The sequence below is a fragment of the Salmo trutta genome, chromosome 13 (assembly GCF_901001165.1).
Source record: "Salmo trutta chromosome 13, fSalTru1.1, whole genome shotgun sequence".
Lineage (NCBI taxonomy): Eukaryota > Metazoa > Chordata > Actinopteri > Salmoniformes > Salmonidae > Salmo > Salmo trutta.
Window position 1 is genome coordinate 16,441,810 of NC_042969.1, and position 12,190 is coordinate 16,453,999.

General features: G+C 43.7%; 1 protein-coding gene and 1 pseudogene across 2 annotated transcripts; both read left to right on the plus strand.

Moving 5' to 3' along the window:
- Positions 1-453: 453 nt before the first annotated feature.
- On the plus strand, positions 454-4,196 carry LOC115205334 (ubiquitin-conjugating enzyme E2 K). Of its 2 annotated transcripts, none has more exons than XM_029771174.1 (7): positions 454-885; positions 1,816-1,909; positions 2,212-2,270; positions 2,380-2,462; positions 2,580-2,679; positions 2,907-3,035; positions 3,248-4,196. In XM_029771174.1, the coding sequence occupies exons 1-7, from the start codon at positions 823-825 to the stop codon at positions 3,320-3,322; spliced, it is 603 nt and encodes a 200-aa protein (XP_029627034.1). In that variant the 5' UTR covers positions 454-822; the 3' UTR covers positions 3,323-4,196. The 2 variants fall into 2 exon arrangements, with proteins under 2 accessions (XP_029627034.1, XP_029627035.1); XM_029771175.1 differs by lacking the exon at positions 454-885 and adding an exon at positions 918-1,432.
- Positions 4,197-5,911: 1,715 nt separating this feature from the next.
- Positions 5,912-11,133, plus strand: LOC115205012 (neuronal acetylcholine receptor subunit alpha-9-II-like; annotated as a pseudogene).
- Positions 11,134-12,190: the final 1,057 nt, after the last annotated feature.

Genomic DNA, 12,190 nt, shown 5'->3' on the forward strand with positions numbered 1-12,190 from the left:
ATCCTTTGTTTGTTCTGATAGATTGATAGAATAACTTTTGAAGTTTTTCTCATCCTATGCTTATCGCTTCCTCATCATCATTTTAGATCCAGCAAGGGCTTATGAAGCAGTGAACCATATATAAGCATATACTGTTGAATTGAGAGTTGTGTCCCAGATACATATTTTTCTATAGGCAGATTCTGAATGTTGCCCCATGTTGCATCATTGAGGTCCAGATAGGTAACAATAAAAATAATGTTCAATGTACAGTGTAATTATTGATATATTAAATTATATTTTGGACAATATAATCAAGCATATATAAGCAATTCTAGGCCTGTTTTTCATTGTCCACTCATACAATAAATAGGTGTACCAGGTATTGCAGACAAGCGTCTCTGGAATGTAATGACAGGGAGGGAACTAATGACAAGTAGCGTACAGCAAAGCAATGCTGTCGAAATCACATGATCCGCTTTTCAGCTTGCATGCAGTTGGTATTAAAATGTTTCCAGCATCACAAACTGTCAACTGCGTACATTGTGACAATATTTCCAGAAAATACACATGTCCCTCGGCTCTTTTGTAACCATCTAGCGATATATTTTATGACATCGTGGCTCAGTCACGTTTCCGCAGAACTTAGCATTTAGTGGTAACTAGCTGTACCCTTGCAACTGTTATTGTTGCTTGGATCCAAAAGTGACAGGCAGAAAGAACGAAAGTGCGAGGGGGACTGCGAATTAGCTGGGTTAGCTAGCTACTAGTAGGGCTGAAGCCAAGCGAGGCCTGACTGAGCGAGAGGATCGTGTTCCCTTCCGACAGAAACACGGCGAAATCATGGCCAACATCGCGGTTCAAAGGATAAAACGGGAATTTAAAGAGGTTCTCAAAAGCGAGGAGGTGGGCTTATTTTTTTTAATCGACCGTGAACGATACGCTAAATATCTAGCTAGCTAGCAAGCTAACGCTAGCTGAGTTGGTGTCTAACACGATTGCCTGTTGTTGAAAATTAGTGTTTTATTATCTAGCAGCTAGCTACTGAGGTTACTTAGCCAGATGTTAACAAAGGTGAAGGACGAGGCGCTAACTACCTTGTTTGCAAACGAAGGCCAAGGAAGGAACGCGTGACTGGATTTTTCGCAACGTTGGTTAACGTTATGCTGCTAATTTAACTAGCCTACAGGAAATTCCCTGCCTTGATGTTAGCGTTTCCAGCGAAGGTAGCTAGCTAACCATTGAAAGAAGTCACGCTGGTTTAATATGAGGCTTAATTAACCTTTCTAACGTCAGACTAGGGGTGGTAGCTAACTAGTCAACTAAGAAGTATGATATTTGCCAGCCACAGTTAACGCTGTGTTTTTACTACCAGGGTGTCAACTTCTGCCGCATTGGCAGATTTGGGTTCGAAAGCTAGCGTGACATTTTCTACCTACTTGTCCTGTTGCAGGTGATTATGACATGCTTCATGCCATGCATCGAAAGTTAAAGGTATTGAGCAACATAAGTGTCATGGTAGTATTTTAATAGTGAATGACGTTAGCCAACTAGTTTTGCATATCCCGTAAGAATGTGTAGCACAAGGCACAACTTGGAACTGACAAACTTCTCATACTGTTGCTTCTTATCAAATGATATGTCATATTCAAGTGGAAGGAGACAGGTCATGTGAAAGTATTAGCTGTCACCGATCGTTCTGTGAGTATGTCTGTTGAGAGGAAGTTGGGTAGAGATGAGGTACTCTCTTATGGCTACCCCTCCTTTCCTTACACCCCAGCACATGATCTGTGACAGAACCAACTGGTGACCTCTGCTTCTCTCCTTCTCTGACAGACAAGTAAAAACCAGATAAAGGTGGACCTAGTGGATGAGAACTTCACAGAGCTGAAGGGGGAGATCGCAGGGCCACCTGACACGCCCTATGAAGGTGAGAGGCCGGGGTTTGCTGACTTGGGACTGTGGACACACCTAACTGGTTTACCTGGGACAGACCTACCTGTGTTTAGTTGAGGGCTGAGGCAGACTTACTTAGCTTACCTGGGTCAAACTCTAGTCTGTCTAATGCGCCACAATAGGATTCAAAGCAGTTTTCCATCAAGGGAGCTAGGCTTGTGTCATGCAAAAGGTTACAGAAGATTTGAGCAGTCGCTTGATCCCATGTTTTAGTTAGTACTTGTGCGTATGTTGGCGTTCTTGCTGTCATAACTATTTGCTTACTGTATTTTTCAGGTGGCAGATATCAACTAGAAATTAAAATTCCAGAAACATATCCCTTCAATCCACCAAAGGTATGTATAAAAAATAACATTCTAATGTTTATTGTTCAGTTGTGAATTTTGTCAACATTGACCTGTGAAGTCCTTTGCTAATTCACTTGCTTGTTTATGTGCTTCCCAGGTGCGATTTATCACAAAGATCTGGCATCCCAACATCAGCTCAGTCACAGGTGCTATATGTCTGGACATCCTCAAAGACCAGTGGTAAGTCACTCTGTTCCAATACTCTTTAAAGGTTTATTTTTTTTCATTGTCATGTCTTAGTTACGGATGATCCTAGTTCTTAGTACTCTAATACCATCTCCTCTGTGTGTCTGACAGGGCGGCAGCTATGACGCTGAGGACAGTGCTGTTGTCACTACAGGCCTTACTGGCAGCTGCAGAACCAGATGACCCACAGGACGCTGTGGTGGCCAATCAGGTGAGAGGAACACTGGGTTTCTATGTCTGTGTGTGAGAGAGGGAGAGTATGCATAATAAGTATGCCTCTGTTTGTAGATTTTACCATTTGTTCGTTGAGTAAATGTGATTTACTAAATTGTCACCTAGTGAGGTTTCTATGCTGCTGTCTTGCTGCCTGCTCGGTATTGTGATGTGTTCTTTATTTGTTTCTCTCTTTTTTTCTCTCTTTCTCTCTCTCCCCCCCAGTATAAGCAGAATCCAGAGATGTTCAAACAGACGGCCAGACTCTGGTCTCATGTGTACGCCGGCGCCCCCTCCTCCAGCCCAGAGTACACACGCAAAATAGACAAACTCTGTGCCATGGGCTTTGACAAAGTGAGTGACCAACCCCTTATTACTGTCTCATTACCTTCATAAGTCATTTACGCTTTATTATGGTATTACAAGACCACTGTTGATAGGTGGTGTTCTTTGATCCCATTTTAATATGGTTCACAAATGGATCTCAGTTTTGTGTTTTGAATACTGTAGCACAGTTATGATAGTGTTCTAAACTTCTTACACTCCTGTTTGTCCCGTCTCCACAGAATGCAGTAATAGTGGCGTTGTCGTCGAAATCCTGGGATGTGGAGACAGCAACAGAGCTACTGCTCAGTAACTGAGTCTCAATGCCCCCATCTGACCCCTCTCCTTCAGTCTCCCTCCATCTGAAGCCCTCTTCTCTGCTGTCCCTCTGACCCCTCACCCCTCTTATCTACCTGTTGGATACCCCCTCTCAACCTCCTGGCATTTCTCCCATTGTCATCATCTCTGTACCACTCTCCTCCATCTTCCCTGCCATCTTCACATTGGCATTGTTCCCTGCCATCATCTCACATACCTCAATCAAATGACTCCTTCTCTTAGGCCATGTGCCATTCCTCTCCCTCTCTACTCATGCTATTCATGTCCATTACCATCCCAACTCCTTCAGACTCACTGGCTTTGTCTAAACACTCTCCACCGGCGTCCTATGATGTATACAATCCTTTTACATCAGTTATGACCTTGGAAGAAATAAGGAAGTGTTGTAGGATTGTTTGAACAGAGAAATCTCCACCATTTTTGCACTTACCACATCACTGATGTTTCCTAGCATTTGCAGTAGCCATATGATATGTCAACTGTCTTAGTCTTACCATCCTAAACTCTCCACCCCATCAGCAGGGAGTCCCACCCCTCTCAAGCCTGTCATGACTATCATCATCACTCTTTCTTCTTCCCCCTTTTTTTATCTGGTTCTGGCCTCCTACAGGAAGACGATTAGATTCCCGTTTTTAAAAAGAGAGAAAGAAAACAGAAACGCTCAGCGCACTGTTCACCGATAACACTACTCAAGCAAATTTAAGACTGGGAGTTAAAAAAAATTAAGTGGTTTGAAAGATATCGCATCCACTGAACTACGCCAACAGAGGTAAAAAAAAAAAAAATCAAAAAAAATTCAAAAGAATTCATCTGTAAATAAAGCTATTAAAGTCTGTGTAAATTAATCCAAAATGTGTGGTGATGTTTTATTTGCTCTTCAGAAATTCATTATATTGCCGAATTACTTTTGAGTATTGTGTGTTTGCATTTGTGTGTTTGATTAGTAGTCTTCCCTCCCTGTATGTGTACAAAAATCTAGGGTGAGGAGCTAAATTTATAATGCTGGAAGAAACAAAGTCCAGTGGGAATTATATACTTGAGGAAAATAGAACAAGCATATGCAATACAATATAGAATTGTGTGTGTGTAACCAGGCTGCATATATATGCATATTTATTTAAATAAGTGAATTTGTATGCACTGCACTATCAGTGGCACGAAAGGACTTACTAAATGGATTGATTCTGTCTAGACATGATTAAAACCCCACATGCTAGTGGATCAGAGCATGAACTAGATTAACACATTGTACAATGGGCTATCAGTTCTTGTTTGAGAAAAGCCACAGAGCATATTGTTTGTGTAGTCAGGCGAGAGTTATTAGGCTGAACACAACCAGATGGCAGGGTAGGTAGCGTGTTGTGTCTGAGCCAGCCTTGCCAACAAGTCCATCTTTCAACACAGGAGTGAACCTGGCAGTGCTCTCCAATACCCATATTGCAGCATGCCTGCACTGGGAAGAATGCCCTTACAAGCTTGTGTGTGTAAATAGGCCTACTGTGTGTGTGGGCTGGAGTTAGGCCTTAAGTGTCCCCATGCAGACTCCCCTGCTGCACAGCGACACCTGCTATCGAGATACAGACAAAGCCAACCTCAGGTTTCCCAAGTGACAAAAGCTTGTTTTGTATCTCTCTTTGTTACCTTGATGAATATCTCTCCCCTGACACGCCACCAAAGTCTTCTGCCAGAGCTGAGAAAAGCTGTGCGGATTTAGTGGCGGTCAAATGATACTTAGTAAAGTGAGATGTGATCTGAGTAAGTGTCAGGGTGGTAACGGCTTATGTCCCAGGTTTAGGTTTTGTGAAGAAGACAACCCTATGTTTTGGACTTGAATACCCTCATAGGAACACGTATACTGGTTATACCATCCAGATATAATCCCGCACCATCTATTCCCTCAATGCCCTATTACCCATGTCTTCTAAGGGCCCTCCAAGGCAACCAAAACCCACATCCAGTCTTTGTATTTGATTGGAAATTGTAGGCCTAACCATTTCATTCCCCTGGTATCCATGATGATAAAATCACACAAACCATTCCTATGCCCGATCCAAACCTGATATCCAAGGCCATTGATCAACAAATTGGTAGGCCTAGGCCTATTACATTGAACAGAATAGGACCTCGGCTATCACGTAGGAGGAAACGGGGGAAACCAGATGCCCCCGGACCATAGGCTCAACACACAGGATGTATTCAGTGCTCGCGAGGCAGACACTGGTTGACCATGGTTACCTTCACTGCCTCAACCAGTGTCTGCCTCGCGAGCACACCTGTCAATAGTTTGATTTACAGCTGAATACATCCTGTGTGTTGAGCCTATGGTCCAGGGGCATCTGGTTTCCCCCGTTTCCTCCTACGTGATAGCCGGGGTCCTATTCTGTGTCTGAGCGGGCATGCAACCTCCGCTGCCCTAAAACGCGAGGAGGGCTGTTATCAGCAATTGAGTTCAATTGGGGTTGAATGGACGTCATGCAAACCTGGATGGATTTATTAAACAAAGGAGCGGGTGTGTGTTGATGCAACTTCCTCCTGGTTCCTTCTGGACATTCATCCTAAAGCAGAAGATGTTTCCAGTCAGTGACATTAGCTGTACTTAGGATATGTTTGGGAAATCCTACAATGGAGTTAAGCCCATGAAAATGTAAACATATGTCTGTCTTATTTTAAATCATATTAACAGTCTATTATTTCTGACCTAGATTGACATTGTTGCTTTTACATTTAAAACGTCCCAGTGAGCTCATTTTACGCATTGGATTACGCGGGATGCGCCTTGCACTTCGACCAAGGCGTCACATCTCTCCACACCCCAGACAACTCTCTAGACAGGACCCTTCCTCAATGTGGGCTATTAGGTCCATTGAGGGGGTAACAATGGAGGGAGGATTGAACCAGCATTCCATGGGGCTAATACCATACCACCTGTGCCATAAATTATTAGACCCCTTGGCAGAGGTAGTAGCCCACAGTCGTGGCCAAAAGTTTTGAGAATGACACCAATATTAATTTTCACCAAGTCTGCTGCCTCAGTTTGTATGATGGCAATTTGCATATACTCCAGAATGTTATGAAGAGTGATCAGATGAATTGCAATTAATTGCAAAGTCCCTCTTTGCCATGCAAATGAACTGAATCCCCAAAAAACATTTCCACTGCATTTCAGCCCTGCCACAAAAGGACCAGCTGACATCATGTCAGTGATTCTCTCGTTAACACAGGTGTGGTGTTGACGAGGACAAGGCTGGAGATCACTCTGTCATGCTGATTGAGTTTGAATAACAGACTGGAAGCTTCAAAAGGAGGGTGGTGCTTGGAATCATTGTTCTTCCTCGGTCAACCATGGTTACCTTCAAGGAAACACGTGCCTTCATCATTGCTTTGCACAAAAAGGGCTTCACAGGCAAGGATATTGCTGCCAGTAAGATTGCACCTAAATCAACCATTATTGGATCATCAAGAACTTCAAGGAGAGCGGCTCAATTGTTGTGAAGGCTTCAGGGTGTCCAAGAAAGTCCAGCAAGCGCCAGGTTCGTCTACTAAAGTTGATTCAGCTGCAGGATCGGGGCACCACAGTACAGAGCTTGCTCAGGAATGGCAGCAGGCAGGTGTGAGTGCATCTGCACGCACAGTGAGGCGAAGACTTTTGAAGGATGGCCTGGTGTCAAGAAGGGCAGCAAAGAAGCCACTTCTCTCCAGGAAAAACATCTGGGACAGACTGATATTCTGCAAAAGGTACAGGGATTGGACTGCTGAGGACTGGGGTAAAGTCATTTTCTCTGAATCCCCTTTCCGATTGTTTGGGGCATCCGGAAAAAAGCTTGTCCGGAGAAGACAAGGTGAGCGCTACCATCAGTCCTGTGTCATGCCAACAGTAAAGCATCCTGAGACCATTCATGTGTGGGGTTGCTTCTCAGCCAAGGGAGTGGGCTCACTCACAATTTTGCCTAAGAACACAGCCATGAATAAAGAATGGTAACAACACATCCTCCGAGAGCAACTTCTCCCAACCATCCAGGAACAGTTTGGTGACGAACAATGCCTTTTCCAGCATGATGGAGCACCTTGCCATAAGGCAAAAGTGATAACTAAGTGGCTCGGGGAACAAAACATTGATATTTTGGGTCCATGGCCAGGAAACTCCCCAGACCTTAATCCCATTGAGAACTTGTGGTCAACCCTCAAGAGGCGGGTGGACAAACAAAAACCCACAAATTCTGACAAACTTCAAGCATTGATTATGCAAGAATGGGCTGCCATCAGTCAGGATGTGGCCCAAAAGTTAATTGACAGCATGAATGCAGAGGTCTTGAAAAAGAAGGGTCAACACTGCAAATATTGACTCTTTGCATCAACGTCATGTAATTGTCAATAAAAGCCTTTGACATTTATGAAATGTTTGTAATTATACTTCAGTATTCCATAGTAACATCTGACAAAAATATCTAAAGACACTGAAGCAGCAAACTTTGTGAAAATTAATATTTGTGTCATTCTCAGAACTTTTTGCCACGACTGTACATACATTACATTTACATTTTATTCATTTAGCAGACACTCTTATCCAGAGCGACTTACAGTAGTGAATGCATACATTTCATACATTTTTTTTTCTTCTGTGCTGGCCCCCCGTGGGAATCGAACCCACAACCCTGGCATTGCAAACACCATGCTCTACCAACTGAGCTACAGGGAAGGCAATTTGGGAAGGCATACATGGAAGCTACAACGAATTGGCCTACCTTCTGTATTCTTTCATAAATAAGACTGACTTCTACTCTCCTATTGTACTGGTCCACACGGCTCAGGGCCAGTACGCACTGCAGCTGCTCACTGACCTGATGGAGAACTACTCGAAAGCCCTGCGGCCAGTTAAGGGCACAGACAAAGCCCTGAATGTCACCCTGCAGATCACTCTCTCCCAGATCAAAGGCATGGTGAGTCTCAGAGATTACCGACTAGGTCTCAGCGACGAGTAGAGGACCACTGGTAATCTATAACCGGCTTCTCTCACAATGAGGCTTTGACAAAATGTATATCCCCTGATCAAATACTGTGTGTACGTATACAGAGGATAACTCTTCTGAGAGATATCGTAGAGAGAGATCATGTACTTTAGATCAGAGGACGTAAAACAGTGTGACAGGAAGCAGGCAGCAGCCAGCGCTGTTCTGCTCATTGCTAAGACACGTATAGTCAGTCAACTCTGTGACCCACCTGTTCTTTTACCTATATATGCAAGGCACAAGTACTGTACCTTGAACATGCTGTATTAGTTACCCAATTGCTTCCTCTGTTGATGTATATGAGAGACGTCAGATGTACTGTACAGGCCTACAGTTATCAGCCATATACTCTTTCAGTCCAGTGGAGTGTCAACTTCCCATTCGTGTGTGTGTGTGCATGTGTTACTAAGCGTACCTTGTCTAGTGCTCTCTAAAGAGAGCTGTCCTACTGCCAACTCACTCCCTGTCTCTGGGATGATGTCATCCTGTCACTTTGAAATGCAGACAGACTAATGACGTGTGTGTGACCTGTGTGTATTTGTATTTATTTGTGTGTGTGTGTGTGTGTTTTGAGTGTCCCATTACTCCTTGGTTCCATGCTTTGGTCAAGCAATGCGTCAGGTTCTGGCAGTGACAACCCCTCAACCCCCCCATCTAAACTCCTCATCCACCTGATATTGACAGACAGCTGGGCCTGAATTTCAATGTCTGACAGCTAGTCTGAGACTTTAGTGGGTTAATGAGAGAGAGAGAGAGACAATGACAACAAAAATAAGACTGTTAGCTAGTATATTGCCTTTATTAGTGTGTGTGTCCACATGTCTTGTGTGTGTGTGTGTGTGAGACTGCTGTGTGCATGTGTCTGCAGCATGTGGGCACCTGCATCTATGTGTTTGTGTGTGTGTGTTTATACAGTATCTGTGTCTGTGTTTATATCTGTGTCTGTGTCTGTTTATATCTGTGTCTGTGTGTGTTTATATCTGTGTCTGTGTGTTTATATCTGTGTCTATGTGTGTTTATATCTGTGTCTGTGTGTGTTTATATCTGTGTCTGTGTGTGTTTATATCTGTCTGTGTGTGTTTATATCTGTGTCTGTGTGTGTTTATATCTGTGTCTGTGTGTGTTTATATCTGTGTCTGTGTGTGTTTATATCTGTGTCTGTGTGTGTTTATATCTGTGTTTGTGTGTGTTTATATCTGTGTCTATGTGTGTTTATATCTGTGTCTGTGTGTGTTTATATCTGTGTCTGTATGTGTTTATATCTGTGTCTGTGTGTGTTTATATCTGTGTCTATGTGTGTTTATATCTGTGTCTGTGTGTGTTTATATCTGTGTCTATGTGTGTTTATATCTGTGTCTGTGTGTGTTTATATCTGTGTCTGTATGTGTTTATATCTGTGTCTGTGTGTGTTTATATCTGTGTCTATGTGTGTTTATATCTGTGTCTGTATGTGTTTATATCTGTGTCTGTGTGTGTTTATATCTGTGTCTATGTGTGTTTATATCTGTGTCTATGTGTGTTTATATCTGTGTCTGTGTGTGTTTATATCTGTGTTTGTGTGTGTTTATATCTGTGTCTATGTGTGTTTATATCTGTGTCTGTGTGTGTTTATATCTGTGTCTGTATGTGTTTATATCTGTGTCTGTGTGTGTTTATATCTGTGTCTATGTGTGTTTATATCTGTGTCTGTGTGTGTTTATATCTGTGTCTTTGTGTGCAGGACGAGGGGAACCAGGTATTGATAGCGTACCTGTGGATTGGTCAGACGTGGCACGATGCCTACCTGAGGTGGAACAAGGAGGACTATGATGGCCTGGAGGATCCCCAGCAGTCTGGTGTGGAGGCCTGACCTCGTCCTTTATAACAAGTATGACCTGTACGTCACACAGATATACTGTACAGTACAGCCTCTAAACCATAATCATTTCTACTATCTAGAAATAACCTCCCTTATTGACAATAAGTGTTGGTGCATGAAATGTAATTTGAATTTGAGCTCCTTTGTGGTGGTCGTCTCCTACTTCCCCTTCCACAGCCAGGAGTGCAACCTCACATTTGGCTCCTGGACATACAACGGCAACAGGATGGGCACACACACCACACACACCACACACACCACACACACCACACACACCCATTGGGCCAAAGTCCTCATCATCAACTACATGTCCAAGATCATCTTGGTCTATGAGGTGAGAGAGAACTGTGTCCCTGCCACCTCTTCCTCCTCACACTTTGGACAAGACGACTTCCACCACCCCATCTTCAGCCCCACCACCATGCCAATGGGAAACGGGGAGGCCACAGCGGGCGAGAGAACCAGTACCGCCACAAACACCCCGGATCCCAAACTCCTGGACCTCAACGTCACCCCAAGCCTCGACCATCAACACCACATCACCTGAGATTAGAAGACCCATCTCTCCAGCTCCAAGTACGAGGGTTTTGAGCCCAACGGGAACCTCTCCCTGGGGGATTGCTGTAAGGAGGCGCTGCCATGCTGTCCAGAGGTTGAAAAGGCAGCCGTGGACGCTGCTGTGGTGGCCTCAGTAACCTTTGACCCCTGTGTGTTCTGTAGTCATGGCAGCAGTTTACCCGGGGTGGACTCCAAGCTGGTGCGGAATGTGGAGTACATCGCCATCTGCTTCCGGTAGCAGAGGGCCACTTGCGCCACCAGGCAGAGTGGAAGAAGGTTGCCAGGGTGATGGATAGGTTCTTTTATGTGGATCTTCTTCATCATGGTCTTCCTCATGAGCATTCTGATTATCGGCAAGGTGCCATGACAACAATGGAAGAAAGACTATTGGACTGTTATATGACATTGCTGAAGTCAAATCATTTCACTCTTTCTTGTCATCGCTTTACAGACAGACAAATACATTTTATATTAAAAACATAAAATGGATTAAATTGCTTGAAATGTAACTGCAAGTGTATAATGTGTGCAAATGAACAGTACACCCTTCCTATCCTCATCTCTCCACTAAATAGAACCAGAGGAACCATCACGTCTTATTCACCAGTCTGAAATCAGACTCCAGGGGTTTCAGCGACAAAGGCCTCTCTCTGGATCCACAGGCCTGGAATCATTTTTCTGTTCAAAATCATTTAGTGAATAGTTAATGAGTGCTTTGTTTCCAAACAGGCGCTGTGTAGATATTATGGACCATCAATTATGCAACACAATGAGTTTACCCCCTCCAGTCACCCATACCATGAACTTGGTAACGTTCAGGTGTGCGTGGCAGGTAGTGATTGTAGTAGTGTCGTGTACGCCTGACACTACTGCTTACCTCATGGAAGTAGTCAACCACTCAAAGGACAAAGTATATGACCAGAGAGCCCCCCCCTATACCTCAGTTAAAAAACAGTTGATGCCCATTTGTCCCTATGGATCCTTGTAGAGGTGAATTTGTATTACAGAATCGTCACTACTACCCTGTATATCCAGCGGAGGGCAGACATCTCTCACCAATTCTCCACCTGAACTGGGCACAGATGGATGCCACAGACCCATGACAATTAGGCGACACTCACTCAATTAGGGGACAAATCAGATGTCTTTACAACAATCACTTTACATACGGTTTACACACACACAAAAAATGTTGATAGTCAGATAAAGGGATATATGACCATTCTATAATGTATTGAGTCAATACAGCGGGGAGGATCTTAGGATGCAGCAGCCCAATTCTGATCTTTTTTTCACTAATTGGTCTTTTGACCAGTCACATCAGACTATTTTTCAGAGCTGACCTGATTGGTCAAAAGACCAATTAGTGAAAAAAAGATCAGAATTGGGCTGTCTGTGTAAACGCAGCCATGGTTACTTGTTTC